The sequence below is a fragment of the Carcharhinus amblyrhynchos genome, chromosome 7 (genome assembly GCF_965287045.1).
Source record: "Carcharhinus amblyrhynchos chromosome 7, sCarAmb.v2.hapA, whole genome shotgun sequence".
In the NCBI taxonomy this organism is placed as follows: domain Eukaryota; kingdom Metazoa; phylum Chordata; class Chondrichthyes; order Carcharhiniformes; family Carcharhinidae; genus Carcharhinus; species Carcharhinus amblyrhynchos.
Genome location: NC_137330.1, coordinates 30,405,311 through 30,424,710, shown reverse-complemented (window position 1 = coordinate 30,424,710; position 19,400 = coordinate 30,405,311). Strand labels below are relative to the sequence as shown.

At 41.7% G+C, this 19,400-nt stretch overlaps 1 protein-coding gene across 1 annotated transcript in view; it reads right to left on the bottom strand.

The window, feature by feature from the left end:
- sntg2 (syntrophin, gamma 2) overlaps nt 1-19,400 on the bottom strand; it is a 221,215-nt gene that overhangs the window by 48,374 nt on the left and 153,441 nt on the right. Inside the window, exons 12-13 of the mRNA XM_080193249.1 lie at nt 8,256-8,327; nt 5,426-5,635 (exon numbers count right to left, since the gene is read on the bottom strand). Of these exons, the coding sequence (XP_080049375.1) occupies nt 5,426-5,635; nt 8,256-8,327 (282 nt within the window). The remainder of the gene's footprint in view (nt 1-5,425; nt 5,636-8,255; nt 8,328-19,400) is intronic.

Genomic DNA, 19,400 nt, shown 5'->3' with positions numbered 1-19,400 from the left:
TTGAAAATTCAAATAACCAAGGAGTTAAACATTAGAAAATTAAGAATAAGAAAAGCCAGGCAGAATACCTTCATCCAAAGAGTTGTGGAATGAATTACCATTGAAGCAATGTTCAACAAGCAGTTGGATCAGTTTCAGAAGAGGGAAGGATTTGAGAGATATGAGGAGAAGGGAGATGGATAGGGTGAGAAGGCAGTTAGGATTAATCTATCAAGAAAGGGCAGACCTGCTTAGACCAATTGGATTGTGATCTCTTTCCAAAATTCTTACAGGAGAGGCATCTAATTATCTTCTTATCTTGATTAGATAATTTTCACATTTGCTGCTTAAAAAGATCATAAAATGAACTTGTTAGCATACTAGCTAGTAAATAAATTATTGTTGGATATGTTTGTCCCACTTTGTAAAAATACAATTTTTAGTTTTACAAAGGTAGAATTTGTGGTTGCTGATATGATCTGGTGAATGCTTAACACAACTGCGATATTCCTTTGTGAATGTTTTCAATTAATTTCTTATGATTTAGTTAAATTACCACAAAGGGAATGATGGATCAGGCTTGAGGGGATGAATGGCCAACTCATGTTTACTTAGGAGCATTGAGTGACACGCGCAATCATGAACAAATATATTAACATTACCGGTAATAGCATAGAAACTGAGCTTTCCTCATTTGCATTTTTAATTGTGCATTCAGCTCTGGAATTATGATTCATATACATATTAAGTGCAAATTTTGTTCAGACTCAACTAATATTGGCAACGACAGGCAGAGATTTTCAGGCTTTGTCCGCCACTGGGATCTTTTGGTTTTGCTGAAATGGACTTTTGGCAGCCCCGCCATGTTCCCAAACAAATCCCGGCCGTAATATCCCTACTTTTGTTTTTGAACTGAAACAATTTTTTAAAAATTCGTTTGTGGGACCTGGGCGTCGCTAGTTGGCCAGCATTTATTGCCCATTTCTAGTTGCCCAAGAGCAGTTCAGAATCAACGACGTTGCTCTGGAGTCACATGGAGGCCAGACCAGGTAAGGACAGCAGATTTCCTTCCCTAAAGGAAATTAGTGAATCAGATGGATTTTTCTGACAACAGACAATGGTTTCATGGTCATCAGTAGATTCTTAATGCCAGATTTTTTTTAACAAATTCAAATTCCACCATCGGCCGTGGTGAGATTTGAACCCGGGTCCCCAGAACATTCGCTGAGGTTCTGGATTAATAGTTTAGCGGTAATGCCACTAGGCTATTGCCCTCCCATTAATGCTGAAACCAATGTCAGACCCGGGTTTTTAAAACACTAGCTTATCCCTTTTTTTTTAGAAAACAGTGCTAATTAATCTGCTGCATTTTTCAAGCATTTTCTATTTTTACATCTGCTCCCTCAATTGGATAGTTTCCAGGGCCTGCAGTCATTTGAAGGATAATCAGTTGATACATATATGGCACATTAAAACAATAATTAAATTAGTTCATGTTGAATGAACGACATGAATTAACCACCTACAATTGAATTATGCATGGGAACAAAAAATAAATACTGACAACCAGATCCAATTTTTCCTCACAGAGAAAGGTCCTGAATGAATGAATACAGTAAGTAGAGAAAACTACTGAATTGCGCCATTACACATAAATGCCACAGGCATTTCTGTTCTTAATTGAACTAATTTATTACATGGTTACATGACATTCTGAGACAGAACAAGATATGTAGTTAATGTGTATATGAATCACAATTCCAGAGCAGAATGTAAAATTAAAAAAGCAAATAGGGAATGCTCTGTTACCATGCTATTACAGTTAGTTTTAATTTATTTGTTCATGATTGCGGGTGTCACTGGCTGTGCCAGCATTTACTGTCCTTCCCTCCTTACCCTTGAGTAGGTGGTGGTGAAACAATTTCTTGAACGGGTGGAGTCCATCTGGCAGAGGTACACCCCCAATGCTGCGGGGAAGGGAGTTTCAGGATTTTGAGCCAGCAATAGTGGAGGAACAGTGATATTGTCAGGATAGCGAGCGCTTTGGAGGGGAACGGGCAAGTGGTGGTGTTTCCAAGCATCTGCTGTCCTTGTCCTTTTAGGTGATAGAGACCATGGGTTTAGAAGGTGCTGTTGAAGGAACCTTGCTGAGTTGCTACATTACATTTGTCGATGACACACACTGCTACCATTTTGCATCAGTGGCAAAGGGGTGTTTAAAGTGGTGGAAGGGGTACCAGGGTAAGTGCATTCTTTGCAAAGATTCTTCCATACAATTAACTTCAATCATTCTTCCATTGTAAAGAGTGAATAATCAGTAATTCAAAAGCTTCATTTTATGTAAGAAAGCCACAGCATATGAATTGGCTGCAATACCGGTTTTCTAAGCTTTCTTATTGTTTTCTATCATGTTGTACTCCCATTGTTCTCAGCAATCATTCTTAGCTGTTTCCTTAGAGTGTGTTAACTTTAGGCTGAATTTTATGAACCACCTGCGCGAAGGAAAGCGGGTGAAAGGGCAATTTTTTGAGCAGCGGGGAAGGCATTGGGACGGTCACCTATCAGTGATCCAACTGAAACCCTTAAATAGCAATAATGCTCGATGGTGGGCCTCATCTCACCACTGCTCTGATTTAACTGGCAGTGAGGGAGGCAGGTGCCAAACTGGTAGCCCGCTGGGTTTAACCTGGTGGGCTTCCAGCTAGTTAAAGGGGATTGCCATGCTTCCCAGTGCCAATTGGATTTCCCTCTCCACAGTTTTGCCTCCCCACTTCCACCATGTTCAATATGCTCCCCACTCCCAGCTTGCTTGTGCCTGTCAACCTGGCCCCAATGAGATCCAAGATGAATCTGAATGTCACTGCTTCAGCTAGTGCTACCAATGTGCAGAGCTAATGGCCTTCTATTGGATGGCAGCTATATGAGGTGCAACATCCTCTTGGAGGCAAATGGAAGTCCTGCTGCTTACTAAGTAAAGGACTGTCACTGAAAAATTTAAAGCTAGGTGAGCCAGCCAAGTGGAGGCAGGCTCGACCCTATCAATTACACTTTAACTTTCATCAGGTGAGTGCTTACGCTAAATGGTTAAGAGTGTATCTTAGGATTGGTATGAACTGCTTTAAGGCTACAGTTATTTGGGTGATTTGCATGGCCTTCACACAGAGCATGTATTTGAAACTCCAGGCAGCATCCTTATGATTCTCTGATGTGCAGTAGCTGTGTATGAGCCTATTTAATCTACAGAATACATACAGCCAGAATCCAGTGGCTGTCCCTAAATCCACGCTAGAGTGAAGCAGAGGAAAGGGCTTGCTTACTCGAGTTACCTCACGTTACATATACTACATGAGTTTAGAGTCACTGTGCAAACGAAACAATGTTAAACTAATAAACTAATTGCTTTTGAAATACCACAAAATATTTTACTCCATGAAGGGGGCTATATAAATGTAAGTTGCTGAGGCAATGATAGAATTGTAATCTTATACAAACATATATTCCAAAGAATGGAACAGATATACACATTAGTAACAGATGTGCTAATTTAAAAGCTTCAGTGTAGTCTTTCTGTGGAGTGGAATTGGGGATAAATGAGTACACTGATATAAAAAGCTAAAGGAATTATTTCCTTTCAACATGTAATGTTGCTACAGTGTAAGACTATATGGAGATTCATCAGTGATTTTAAGAACTCCTCCTCAATCAGCACCTTAATGCTGCCTATTTATTATTCGGATGGGTAAGCATGGAAGTGGCAGCATGGTATTATTGCTCAAGGGCTGGGTATCTGTAGCAAACAAAAATCATAGCTGAAAGAGTTATTTCTGATAAGAAAACAACCTGCTTCCAGTTTAGATATTCTAGGCACAAAACTCATTTTAATGCTTTTCACTTTTAACCTCAAATTGTACTTGCACGAATACATATCAGAGATACACACTAAAGATGAATTACGTTAATAAATCTGCAGCCAGGCTTCCTCTTTTAAATCTCTTGGAGTGCTTCCCTAAGAAGCGATGAACAGAATGTTTATTATTTATTAGTGTCACAAGTAGGCTTACATTAACACTGCAATGAATTTACTGTGAAAATCCCCCAGTCGTCATATTCCATACACTGAGAAAGAATTTAGCATGGCCAATGCACCAAAGCAGCATATCTTTCCAAATGTGGAAGGAAGCTGGAGCACTTGGAGGAAACCCAGGCAGACACAGGGAGAATGTGCAAAGTCTGCACAATGACCCAAGCTGGGAATCGAACCCGGGTCCCTGGTGCTGTGAGGCAGCAATGCTAACCACTGTGCCACCGTGCCACCCAATGGCTAGTCACTAAATGATCATTGTTTAAAATAATGGCTGTAATATGAAATAGAAAAGAATACTTGCTGCATTAATGGTGCTTAATATGTGGAAATTCAATCAGCTGTCATCCTACAGCTATTTGCTAGTAAATAAGTTCAACACATCCTAGCTTTCTATTGCTTATTGGAGATGTGGTATAAATATTGTTCTGTGCAATGTATGCAATCATTCTTTCCATAATAAAATTTAAAACAAGTCCAGTAATAATCCACATAGTAACACCCGAAAAGCAACTTCAGAGCTTCCAATCTATTCATTCGCTGCTTACCTTCCACTTATGCAAAACCAAACAGTGATGATCTCTCTGATGTTTCACAGTTTGATTCACAGAGTGATGGAAATAAAATCTGTTGCTGATTGTTATCTTCCATTCCACAGCACAGCACCATGTAGTGGATGTGCCAGCAAGGAAGTAAAAGTTTGTCAAAAACAAAGGTAGGAAACCTTTTCCTAAGGTTTAGCTTTCTGGTACTGTGCAAATTACTAGGGCCGAGGGCAATAAAAGCAAACAAATAATAGCAAATCACCCATTTTTCTTTGTATTAATACTTTAAACATTATAGATTAACTTAGTGTAATGCATGAAGCCTAGTAAATGATGCAGAATGAATAAGCTGCTTTAAATATCATTGTCTGGGCAAAGAACAATTTAAGGCATTGCAGTTAAGCAAATATATATATAAATATATTTATTAATTTTTTGGAGCAAATGTTTCAATATTTAAGATTTAACAAGTTGAATTTTAACATTTGTGGTTGACCCAGTTTCTGCGCAAAAGTCATCTTTGTGAAATTATTTCTCTAGAATCGCAGAAACAACAATATTCATACGGAGTAGATCATTAATTTCCATAAGTATTGTCAGCATTTTTTTTTATAGCTTGATGGTTATATATAAACATATTTGGGTATTAATTTACAAACTGATGTGTGCACACATCGCTGCCAAAGACCAAAACACGTAAGGCTTCAAAAAAGTACCTTTTTGTTTGAAGTTTGAACTTTGAGTTAGAACAGTAATCATTTTGGTTTTGTGACTGTGTAAAAGCTAACCACACACAAAGAGTTTATACTGTTTGACTCACCCCTGTTCTCTGCACTTCCATAAAAACTGCTCTCTGGAAGGTTTTCTCCCAAACGGCAAGCTCGCTGCCCATCTCTACGCAGAAGTAGTGATTCTCGCCTTGACCTGCCAGGACACTGAAACCATACGGCCTCTGGTCTTGAAGTTCACAGTCCTGATGGAGACCTAAATATAAGTTTGCTTGTAGCCAGCATTCATCAGCAAGCCAGAGCTGTAAAATATTCTGCAGTAGATTACCTTCGAGCCATTTAATCCTACAGGCAGATAGTGCTCTATAAAGCATTTTAATTAGCTATTACTTACAACCAAAGATTATGGGAAAATGTTTATTTGAGAAAATGATCGCACAAAGTATTCTAAAAGTTAGCCATTTCAAGCATAGGCTTTTCCTTTAAAGTACAATAAACATGGCTCAACATGCAGACTGTAAATTTGGAAAAAGAAGTATATTATGAAGGGAAATTAAAAATACTTCCACAGTGCACAAATTTAACTTGTCTATCCATTATATTATGGGTTCATTTAATGAATGTCATGGACAGATTCAATCAATTACCTTGAGATCATTAATGCAAAATCTAATGTCACTTTTCCTGGGACAGGAAGACTGTCACTCAGATTATTTTCTTGCAGAATTAAACCAGGAAAGAAATAAACATCCAAAGCACTGTGAGCGCCATACATAAAATAGAAATTAGAGCAACACAAGCACCACTCATAACATTTGGTACAGAACTGATAAAATATCTATTTGACCTTGAATATGCAAATCAGATCAAGAAAACACTCTGTTTTCTTAAATGCCTCATTTAATTCATGAAAATGATTAATTGAGATTATTTTCTTGATGGGATACTGCAAAGGGATGAATTTCAAGTACAGATTACATCAAGTCCAAATTGAGTTTCCTCAGTGTTTTGCGCTGGTTTGAAAAACATTAGGTTAAAAGCCGACCTCACCCACAAAACTGGTCATGCTCCCCAATTGAATTTATCACCTTAGCAAATATCCACTAATTGTGCCCCTTTATGGACCTACGAGGAAGTTCTTAAAATCAAGCTTTTATTTTTATAAATGTAAGGATATTAATAGGTATTAAAACTTTTAAGTTTTCATAAAGAATTTACAATATAAAGTGACAATCTACTGAACTCCAACAAAACTAGTAAATGATTTGTATGATATATTTGAAAATCATTTTCAGTTACTTATAAGTTCACTCACAGGCAGATCATCTGAATATTAATACATTTTTTTGGGATAATCTCCGTTTCAATTATATTAATAGAACTGCACAAGGTTACCACTCACAGCTACATCAAAAAATACTTTTAATGGAAAAATGCTTTCAAAAAAGTTCTAAAATGATTCTCAATTGTGCAAGCTCACAGGAAATTTTACATTTGGTGATATGCATTTATGATTGAGTGGAACCTTGAGCAAAGAGGTCACTTCAGGAAATTTGAGCAATTTTGAGTGAAATTTGCACCTGGATTGCTGGCAGCAAAAAATGGAAACTATCGGCCTGTTTGTGTTAATAGCCAGATTATCAATGATCCTCAGAAAAAAAATTGCAATATATTGCAATTATGATTTAATCTGTTCTATTTACTTATTAGCTCAAACAATGACAGATCTCACTTCAAGCATGTTTGGAAATATAATTGAGAAAAAATGGTCAATATTCCTCTGGTATCACAGACAAGAGTCAAAACCAAATGTATTGTTCAGGTGAAATGGCATTAGCAGATAGAGGATAACTGAACTGGACAGATGGTCCAATAAACCTCAAGTTTATCGTTGCAGTTTGGATCCTTATTTTTATATAATGAGTTGGTTTGATATTGTTTGCAGTTCAGTAACAAACTTAAGGTAACTTGGGGAGCAGAGAAGTAAAATTGATTGAACTTCCACATTATTGGCTGAGGGACTGGGAAATGCAAAACTGATACTAGTGGAAGCAGATGATTACACCGTGGAAAATTTACATTGGCAGTTTCAATTATAGATGTGCACACAAGAATTTATAATAGGAAAAGTATGTGACGCTAAGATCTAATGTCTGCGAGAAGGAACTGTAGGAAGATTAAAGATTTTTAAGATATTAAAACATATGCAGTGCATAATAAGTTAGATTGATACCACATCGCCTCCTCTCTTCTATGGTCAAACAATGTCAGGGATATGACTCATCCCTGAAACTAACTCAACTCATTCGTAAAGAATCATAACCAGAGTTGAGTAAAATAGCACAAAGGTTTCTTTATCATGTAAAAGCCTTTTTTCTAAATTGGAAAAGGTACGGTTGCAATTGAGGTATGTATCTAAATATAGTATTTGCAATCACAGTCACAAAGACAGAAGATCCCATATACATTACTCTGTACACCTAAGTACCATAATTTTGTAATGATCGATTTGGATGCCAAAGGCCTTTCAACTCATTTGATGACATACTTATAAAATGGTAACCAGCCATCTTGAAGTTACAGCTTTCAATGGCCCAATAAACAAATGCGCAATTTAAACTTTCATCAAAAGGATTTCTCCCCCAGAAATTTAACAATAGATGATTAATTTAAATCTTGCTCAATGAACCTACTTCCTTCTGACGTACTAATTAGAATATTACAACTGAGTTAAATTGTGACTCTGCATGACCAAATCTAGGTGAGAACATCACCCTTCTCATTTTAATATTTCTTTCCTTCTATTTAATCTGCACGAAATATAGCAAAACTATCCCATGTATGAGTTCCAGCCTGTTGTTGTTCATTGCTCTGTACTCCTGACTGAATAGTTTCATTTTATTGCCGCACAGAGACAGTTACCTTGTGAACTTTACAAAGAATCTCACAGAGGTTATAGATCTTTTCAGCCCATAACCAGTCACGAATGCTGACCTGTGAAAATTAAAAAAAAACTCTTGAAAATATAGTGTTGTACACAATGTTATGTTTAGTTGCTTCTTGTAAAATAGCTAGTTATTGTTAGGCAATTAAAAATCTGACTCTCAAAGACTGAGTAATATAGTCAGTATTAACCATTTGGGACACATTTTATCACAATTTGCATTTTGGACTCTAATTAATTGCTGACATTTTATTGCCCTCTGTCACCATGCAACATAACGATTTCAATTTGTGATCTGCTACAACCCAGCAGCAATGGGGGAAAAAAAATGAATACTGTGAACAGGAGGTCACTGCAAAACAGCAGATAGGATCAGGGAAAATAAAATGAGGCTGAAAAGAAAGAAATGTTATTTATTCATGACACAGTAATTGATCATTCAGCCCATTTTGGCTGTATGAGCCTGTAAATAAACCTAATTTGATTAATAACAATAACTGTCTTTCAATGTAATTATAGTAGTGACTTACGGAGTTTGTTTTTATTTTGTTCATAGTACTTGGGCACTGCCTACTTGAAAAGTCATGCACATAGAATCCCTACAGTGCAGAAGGAGACTGCTCTGCCCATCGAGCCTGCACCGACAACAATCCCATCCTATCCTAGTAACCTCATGTATTTACCTCACTAATACCCCCGACACTAAAGGGCAATTTAGCATTGCCAATCCACCTAACCCACACATCTTTGGACTGTGGAAGGAAACCGGAGCACCTGGAGGAAACCCATGCTGACACTGGGAGAATGTGCAAACTCTACACAGTTACCCGAGTCCTTAATCGAACCCAGGTCCCTACTGCGATGTAGAGTCAAAGAATCCTACAGTGCAGAAGGAGGCCATTTGGCCCGAGTTTACACCGACCACAATCCCACCCAGGGCTCGTGAGGCAACATTTGTAACTACTATGCCACCTTGCTGCCTGTTCATGAACCATTACAGTCCATGTGTTGTAGGAAGGCCCACAGAGCTCTTAGGAAGGGAGTCCACTATTTTAATCCAGTGACAGTGTAATAATCCCTACAAGGTTCATGAGAAATCACTGTGACTGCCCAGTCAATCAGTGCCTGAACTTTTTATAAGGCGGGCTCAGGATTGAGCCTGCTGAACTTTAGTCCTAGGCAGGGACTCATGTGTGCACACCACAGAAGTCATTTTCCTTTGCATTCTGTAATAAATTATGTTCCTTTCCAGTTTGGGCTGCCGGATCATTACATCGGCAATGAGGAAGAACAGAAAGTTTCAAACAGCCTTGTGTTTCAAACAAACCGGCAAGACAGTGATGGGTTCCAAATGGCCTCCTTCTGCACTGTAGGATTCTTTGACTCTACGACACAGTAGGGACCTGGGTTCGATTAAGGACTCGGGTAACTGTGTAGAGTTTGCACATTCTCCCAGTGTCAGCATGGGTTTCCTGAAAATGCTGCTGTTTGGCAAATTGGAATCTTGTAATTGTGGGTGTGGAGAATTGGCCTCAGTACGCTGAACAATTGCCACATTTCTTCTGGGTAAACAGGATAGAAGTCAACGACTGGCAAAAGTCATCTTCATAATTGCTTGTGGGACTCTGACTTTCTGCATCATGAAAAGGCAGCCCTGGATTTAAAATCTTTCGATGAATTGGTAGATATGGTATCGGATCACTATGACCCTAAACCATCTGTTATATTGCAATGCTACAGGGTTAACACGGCAACTAGACTCTCTGGGGAACCAGTCTTTGAATTCTGAGAGTGCAGAAATTGGCAGAACACTGAGTACTGGAGAACACTTCCCGAAATGTTAAGAGATCATTTAGTATGCGGAGTTAATCACATTCAGCCACAGACTGAACAAACTCTGGACCTCAAGAAAGCCACAGGACTGTCCCTTTCCCTCAATAATGTTGAAGAGGGCCCAAGAGCTTCAGCGGTCCACAGATGATGCTACTCTCAGCCTTGAGTGACCCCCATACTGCAGAACCAAGTCCCCAATGGATAACGCTCATGTCTCACATTTTCTGCCAAGAATGGGCAGTTGGAGTCAGAGACTGCGAGATTCCAGAACAAGATGGGATATCTTTCCACAATACAGTGAGGAGTGAGAACATCCATGCGGCGCTTGTAGTCATGAGGTCCACCACAGAGAAACAGGTAAAACACATACTGCCCAAGTCAAAGGGCAAAGCCACCTCAAGTTAGGGCTATACAAATAAACTAATCCGAGTGCATCGCTGCACCCAGAGTGGCTCCAATCATGATTAAACTCCAGGTAAATGGTCACCGCCCAGGCATGAATATAGACATAGGGGTTGCTGCATCTATTATAGGGGAGCAAAACCCTGATTGGGCGTCTTGTCTTTCAGCCTGTGGGAGACTAAACTAGAGTGACCACATACATTAGGAAGCCCTTACATATTGTAGGGACCACTGTTACCCCAATTCTGCACTGGCAACAGACAATCCGATTCCACTTCATATTGATGCAAGGACCAGGGCCCACCCTTTTGGGATAGCTGCAGAAAGTCTGCCTGGATTGGCAACAGATCTTTAAAATGGGTACTGCCAATTTATACAAAGTAATTAGGAAATATCCCAAAGTGCTCCAAGAAGGCCTTGAGAAAATTAGAGGCACTAGGGCCAAGGGCAGAAAACTTTAAAAAAGCACATAGATCACCTCCGTCACAGAAATCCTCTGCAGAGGCAACTGTTTATCAGGACACCCACTGTCAGCGTCCTTCACACCGGTCTGTAGATGGGAAATTCCACCTTCTGAAAATGCGAGAGCCAGCCATCTGGATGAAGAAGATTTTGGCTCAGACATGGAGACAAAGGCATTAGATACCCCGTCACAGGTTGCCCCTGAGGATGAGCCCTCTGTAGTGGCTGGTTGACCCTCTTTCTGGGACAGGCATTCATCTATCTGTTACACACTCCCCGACCAGACCCTACAGGTGATGGAGATCAGGCTACAGACCAAGAGACAGAGAAGGTCCCGTTGTCATGGGAGCAAGGGCGGACCCTTGGACTCAGGAGCGGAGGGTGCTTTGGGGGTTGGGGGGGATGTGGGTGGGTATGATAGTCCCCACGAGGTCCATGGGGAATTATTGATTGACCTGTGCGGTTCATTGAATATGAGTTTCCTGATCACAGGCAGTGAGTGGCCTGACCAGCCAGAGCTCATTAGCTGGGCCTTTTACAAGGCAGGTCCAGGACTGGGCCTGTTGAATAGTTGTCCCAGGCAGGGACTAGTGGTTTTACTTTGAATTTGGTAATAAAATATGTTCCTTTTCCAGTCAGGCTTCCTGATCAATTATAGAGAATTACAACACTTAGAACATAGAGCATAGAAAAACTACAGCACAAACAGGCCCTTCGGCCCCCAAGTTGCACCGATCATATCCCTACCTACTAGGCTCATTTCCCCCTGTCACTTTTAACCATTTAAGAATCAATGCTCTTTAATGTTTAAAAAATTACTGTCGGTCAGTTTCAGGACGGTTCTTAAAAATTCAAGTTGAAATAGAGAATGTAGCATTTATTCCAACAGTTAGTTTCATAGCATAGGTTCAAAGATCAAGACAGAAAATACACTTCACAATTAACAATGAAAGATCAGTTTACATAAGATTAGCAGAGTTAGAAAGAAAAGGCAACCCTGCTGTATGAAATCTTGAAAGTCTCATCCAGACCTATGGACAAATAGGAAAAAACCCAAAAAACTGGAAAGTAATAATTGCATTGTCATAGTCTAATAAAGTATTATTAATGCTGCATCTCCATGACTCAACTAATGTTTGCCAACCACTGTCAACCAAGAGTCAAGTTATACTTCACTCGGTGTCGTTCTGTGGCTCCTGCTACAAACAATACTACAGTGCATGGTTCAAAGTGAACTTATTACAACATCATGTATGAAACCTTAAGCATAAAAAGATATATAACAATCTGATATCCACTGTATATATTGGTGAAGGCAGGAAGGTTCGTCTGATACCATTTGACTAATGTGGTTCGCTGAACCAGAGTTTTCTGATATAATGAGCTTGATTTTTGAATTCGGTTTGGGAACCAAAACCTGGATAATTTCCAGGTCCCGACCTTGCACTGCATCTGCAATTTGAAAGGTTAATTTCCAATTGGGCCGATGTGAGTTCACACCAATTAATGATGTTGAGCTCTGCAAGGAGAGAGATTAGTTTATTTATTAGTGTCACAAGTAAGCTTACATTAACACTGCAATGAAGTTGCTGTAAAAATCCCTGAGATGCTTATTGGAGCTGACGGCAGCCATGACGGGACCTGCTGCTGTCTTGCACAAGAGAGGAGGCAGGAATTCTTAAGGCCAGAAATCAGTGCTCAGAAATTGGCTAAAAAGCCAGTCATCCATTACTGTAGCTTATTACACGGTGAAGCCTTCCATTGTTTGCTGGAGCAGAGAGAGAGAGCCACGATTTTACCTGTTAAAAACCTGTTTAAAATAAGTTTAAAGCACTTTACTCTTTGTAGAACTGTTTAAAGCATTTATTTATTGTATTTACTGCTTTAAGAATTCTGAGGGTGTGGTGAAAAGGCATTTGTGGACCAGCCTGCTTTAAATCAGCGCCAGGTTTAAAAGGAGGCCTGGTGTAGACAGCGGGCAGCGGAGTGAGTGGGAAGCAGAGTGAGTTAATAGGGCTTAATATCAAAAAGGGCTGGAAGGAAAAAGACCAGGTGAGTTTGTTTGAAAAAAAACAAGGAAAAAAAAATTTTTTCAAAACTACTACAGCAAGAAACAAAGAAAAAATTTTTTTCCCCATAAAAAATTACAGTGAATAATGGAGGGGCATGTGATGTGTGGTTTCTGTATGATGTGGGAACTGGCAGACCCCAGGGTCCTTCCCAGTGACCATGTCTGCAGTAAGTGCAGGTTGCTGGAGGAGCTCCAGCTCAAGGTGGATGAGCTGGCCTCTGAGCTACAGACACTGAGGCTCATCAGGGGGAGAGAGGGTGCCCCTAGACTGGCTAAATCTAAGGGTCAGGGACAAAAGGGGGCTGCTGGGAGGAGGAAGGGGGGTGAGGAGCGGAGGCCTCAGCCTCTTAATCTGCATAACAGGTTTGAGGTTCTTGCTTCCAGTCTGGAAGAGGACGAGGCAGGTGAGGTTGGTGAGCAAACTGCACACGGTACAGTGATGCAGCAGGACATAGGCAAAGAGAAGGGGAAAAGGAACGTAGTAGTGATTGGGGATAGTGGGGTGAAGAGTATTGACACTGTCCTTTGTCACAATGACAAAGTGCACAGAAGGGTGTGTTGTCTGCCTGGTGCTCGGGTACAGGATGTCGCAGCTGGGCTGCAGAGGAACCTGGAGTGGGAGGGTGAGAACCCGGTTGTGGTGGTACATGTGGGTGCCGGCGACGTAGGCAAAGTGCGGACTGAGGATCTGGGGAGGGAGTATGAGAAGCTGGGAATGGAATTAAAAAGTAGAACCGACAAGGTGGTCATCTCTGGGCTACTGCCTGAACTGAGTGCAGACGGGCGTAGGGTTGACAGGATAAAGGAAGTGAATGGGTGGCTCAGGGATTGGTGTGGGAGGAATGGGTTCGAATTTATGGGGCATTGGCACCAGTATTGGGGTAGGTGGGACTTGTTCGGGCGGGATGGGGTTGGTCTGAATCGTGCTGGGACCAGAGTGTTGGCGAATCGAGTAAAGAGGACTGTAGACAGGGCTTTAAACTAATTAGGGGGGGGGAGGGTGCGAGGGTAGGTGACGCTACGAGGTCTAAAGTTAAGGATAGGGTACAGGTAAGGGAAGAGGCCGAGGATGTCCCAATTGGTGGCGTTACGGCAAATAGGGTCCAGGTGAAGGCTGGGATGAAAGCGCTTTATCTGAATGCACGAAGCATTCGGAATAAAGTGGATGAGCTGGTGGCGCAGATCGACACAAATGGATATGATCTGGTGGCCATTACAGAGACGTGGCTGCAAGGTGACAGGGACTGGGAGATGAATGTACAGGGCTATCAAGTGTTTAGGAAGGATAGGCAGGAGGAAAGAGGGGGTGGCGTAGCTCTGCTGATTAAGGATAGTATCAAGGTGGTAGCAAGGGATGATATCGGAGCCAAAGAGCAGAACGTGGAATCGTTGTGGGTGGAGATTAGGAACAGCAAAGGGAGGAAGACGCTGGTGGGTGTCGTCTATAGGCCCCCGAATAATGATCTGGAGGTGGGGCAGGCTGTTAACACGCAAATAAGTGCGGCGTGCAGGAATGGGACGGCAGTAGTTATGGGAGATTTCAATCTGCATATTGATTGGTCGACCCATGTTGGACGAGGTGGGCTCGAGGAGGAGTTCTTGGAATGCTGCCGGGATAAGTTCCTTGAACAGTGTGTGTTGGAGCCGATGAGGGAGCGAGCTATCTTGGATCTGGTGCTATGTAATGAGGCGGGTAGAATTAGGGACCTTGCGGTGAAGGATCCTCTTGGAGAGAGTGATCATTGTATGGTGGAGTTTCTGGTGCAGATGGAGGAGGAGAAAGTGGGTTCCCGGACACGCGTCCTTTGTTTGAATAGAGGGGAGTATGGTAGGATGAGAGAAGAATTGGCGAATGTTGATTGGGGGAGCGCGTTGGAAGGTAGGTCTGCTGAGGAGCAGTGGAGGATCTTTAAGGAGATCTTTCTTGGTGCTCAGCAGAAATTTATTCCGATGGTTAAAAAGGACAGTAGGAAGAGAGGTAATAAGCCGTGGATAACGAAGGAGGTGAAGGAAAGTGTTAAATTAAAAGCGGAGGAATTTAGAGTAGCTAAGAGCAGTGGGCGAGAAGAGGATTGGGAAAGGTTTAAATGTCAACAAAGATTGACAAAGAAGTTGATAAAGGAGGGTAGGAAAAGCTATGAGGCTGGGCTAGCACTTAATATAAAAAAGGATAGCAAGAGTTTTTATAAATATATAAAAAGGAAGAGGCTGGCTAGGGTGAACGTTGGTCCTTTAGAGGATGAGAAAGGGGAGCTAGTGGTAGGGGATGGGGATATGGCTAAGGTCTTGAATAACTTTTTTGTTTCTGTCTTCACGGAGGAGGACGTGAATAATTTGCCGGGTGTTAGCGATGGAAAGGTGGTAGGAATGGAGGGTCTTAATGACATTACTGTTACTAGAGAGGTGGTGCTCGATAGACTGGAGGGGCTGATTGTGGACAAGTCCCCAGGACCGGATGGAATGCATCCAAGGGTTCTGAAAGAAATGGCGGAGGTTATAGTGGATGCCTTGGTGGTTATTTTCCAGACGTCGCTGGATTCCGGGGAAGTGCCGGAAGATTGGAAAACGGCTAATGTTATGCCGTTGTTTAAGAAGGGTGCCAGGCAAAAGGCGGGGAATTATAGGCCGGTTAGTTTAACGTCTGTGGTAGGTAAAATGTTAGAATCCGTCATTAAGGAGGAAATTGCGAGGCATCTTGAAGGGAATTGCTTGATAGGGCGGACGCAACACGGTTTCATTAAAGGGAAGTCGTGTCTGACAAATTTACTGGAGTTCTATGAGGATGTGTCTAGGGCAGTGGATAGAGGAGAGCCGGTGGATGTGGTCTTTCTGGATTTTCAGAAGGCGTTTGACAAGGTACCTCACAAGAGGTTATTGCAGAAGGTCAGGGGACATGGAGTTGGGGGTAGGGTGTTAGCGTGGATAGAGGATTGGTTGTCAAATAGGAGGCAGAGAGTGGGGGTCAATGGGTGCTATTCGGATTGGCGGTTGGTGACTAGTGGGGTGCCCCAGGGGTCGGTGCTGGGGCCTCAGCTATTTACCATTTATATAGATTATCTGGAGGAGGGAACCGAGTGCAGGGTGTCGAAATTTGCTGATGACACCAAGATTGGGGGAAAGGCAAATTGTGCGGAGGGTGTGGAGAGTCTGCAGAAGGATCTAGATAGGCTGGGCGAATGGGCCAGGAAATGGCAAATGGAATTTAATGTTGGCAAGTGTGAGGTGGTCCACTTTGGTAGGAAGAATGGTAGGAAGGACTATTACTTACGGGGCAAAATTGCAGAGGGACCTCGGGGTCCTTGTGCATGAGTCGCAAAAACCCAGCTTGCAGGTGCAGCAGGTGGTCAGGAAGGCGAATGGGATGCTGGCCTTCATAGCGAGGGGGATTGAATATAAAAGTAGGGAGGTCTTGCTGCAGCTGTATAGGGCATTGGTGAGGCCGCAGCTGGAGTACTGTGTGCAGTTTTGGGCGCCGCACCTGCGCAAGGATATTTTGGCCCTGGAGGGAGTGCAGAGGAGGTTTACTAGGCTGATACCGGAGTTGAGGGGATTGAGCTATGAGGAGAGGCTGAATAAACTAGGCTTGTACTCGTTAGAGTTTAGAAGAATGAGGGGAGATCTCATTGAGACGTATAAGATGATGAATGGGATGGATAGGATAGAGGTGGAGAGACTCTTCCCGCTCAAAAAAGACAGTAGGACTAGGGGGCACAGCCTCAAGATAAAGGGGAGGCGGTTTAGAACGGAGTTGAGGAGGAACTTCTTCACTCAAAGGGTGGTGAATCTCTGGAATTCTCTGCCCGTTGAAGTGGTGGAGGCTGCCTCGCTAAATATTTTTAAGAAGCGGGTTGATGGGTTCTTGATAAGAGAGGGGATTAAGGGTTATGGGGAGAGGGCGGGAAAGTGGAACTGAGCCACAACAGATCAGCCATGATCTTATTGAATGGCGGGGCAGGCTCGAAGGGCTAGATGGCCTACTCCTGCTCCTATTTCTTATGTTCTTACAATGACATCTCCAGATCCAATTTCTTTTTGGTGCAGCTTGCCACGATGACTCCAACAGCTGTGCACTAATTTGCATTGGGTTGTTTGGGCTTTGGCAATTTTCTTTTTGAAAATCTCCTTTTGGCCCTCTCTGGTCTGTTAATAAGCTCCTCACAGAGATAATAGATCAATAACCGGACAGTGAGTGGGTTCCTGGTTTTCTCTCTTTCCTGCCCTCTCTTTGAAACTTGTGTCACACTTCAGTGATCTCAGAATTCAGTGATGCCCTCTGGCAATTTCCAATGCACACGCACATGCTGCCCAATCATTCCTACAATTATAAGTTCAGCTCAATATTTCCCACAGATTGGGGAAATTGTATTGGATGTGGCATTCACATTTCCTGCAAATAATTGGTTTTTCTTAAGATCTTGGTTGTTTGACTTAAAAAGAACTGCAATTAATTTAATTATCCCACAAAATGGCTGTGGAATAGCTGGAACTATATTGGGCAAATTAAACTTAATTGCTTACAAGATCAATGTACATGTCACGTGGTTTAACTCAAGGTCTATAAACTGCAAGTCAGCCACAGCATCAGCAAGACAGTGATTAAGAATCTCAAGTATTCTCTCTCTCTAATTACATCTTTTTAGAAGATTTACCTTTTCTTTCATTTAATTGAATTCTGACTTGTATATTTTAATTGTAGAATGGACTGTGTACTGATCAAGTCAAATTGTTAAATTGTCTTCTGGACTCTCACCGAACAGTGGAGGGGAAATTCTCTTGTCCCGGCTGCTATGGAAATCGTAGCAAGTGGGAGGCAGACCATGCAAAAGATCCTTTGACCTCGGACAGGTTTCTCCAATTTTGGGGTGAGCGGGGCCAGAGAATCCCACCCAGCTTCTTAAAATTTGAAGACCTTGAAAGGGATTCTGAAGCTTGCGTGGCACCCAATTTATCCTTAACAATAACATTTTTATGTCCATTTGAAAAGCTCTGTATGTACTGTTACGTTGCTGAGGTTGGTTGGTCTAGATTGTAAAGCTTCCAATGTGGGCTCCATCTGATCTCCAATCCAAGAGAAGGCAATGCAGGTCATTGCTCCCCACCAGAGTTTCCTTTTACTGTTAGATACACGTGGCCAGGAACATTCCCTTTTTCAGAACGTTCAAAAAAGATTCAATGTTCAGAAGCTAAAATTGAGTAGGCCATCTATCTCAGCACAAATGGATTTATAAGTGGTCAAGATGAACTTCTCTACGACTTCCACTGTTGACTCTAAGCATACAAAGTTTGGAGCAAGTCACTCAATTATTAAAACAGGCAGGCACTTACAGTAGGAGTGCATATAAAAGGTATCCACAGGAGGGTAAAGGCTATAAGATTGAGCAGAATGTGAGACATTCTCAGACAGTGGTTGATCTTCCCCTTATTTAAAAATAAGTCTTTTGCAGTCTCTTTGTTGCGTTTATAGGTGTGCAGGAAATGGGAAAGATTTGCTAGGTTTTCAGTTTTCTGTGACCTAGATCCTCAGCTGAGGCCATTTTGGCCAGATGGTGTGCCAGTCAACTTCCTCTCACTAAAAAATGCTCGTACTTGCCCTGAGAAATCTCCTGTAGATCCAGGCGTTAATTGTATTTTAATTATGTTTAATTGTTCACAGGTGGTGGTCATTAACTCAGATTCACTTGCGTTTCTAAATAGGAACAGACTGAAACTGTAGTTGCTGGGTGAGGTGGCGCATGTTTGTAACGGGTATAGCTATAAATAAATGCTTATAATACTGTGTAAAGGTTGGCTCCAGTTCTATTCTGTACCACCTGTTATTCTGACTTATAACACGGCAGTAAAAAAAACTGTGGCCTGGAGGTGAAGGTTGAAAATTGAGAAGAGTTTCAGACAGGAAACCAAAATTCTTCTTGCCATTCTGGAAAATGGCAGGAAGTGACTGGACGTTGTTGGGGTGTGACTGTTGTCCAGTGTTTTCAGACCCTGAACCCTGACAGCGGAAGAATGAAGTAAGCATGTGGACAAGGGATACAAGCCTACAAAAGAGAAAACAAGATATGACCGTAACATTGTCACTTTTACAAGTAGTAAAATCAAAAGTAAACTATTTGCGCGATGGATGCCCATCAATTAGATAGTGATGATTTCTATCTGAATTCTTGAATGAAATCTGCAAGAAAGATTGTCTATGAGCCAAAGTCAGAATTTGATGTATATCGTGAAAAACAGGGAGTCATTCCAAAGAAGAATATCTCACGGACGATAACAGATTGCTCACAAGACTGACAGAATTCAACTGAGGAATCATTGGATAAGTATTGATCTTTAAAATATTGAATTGTGCCGAGATGCCTAA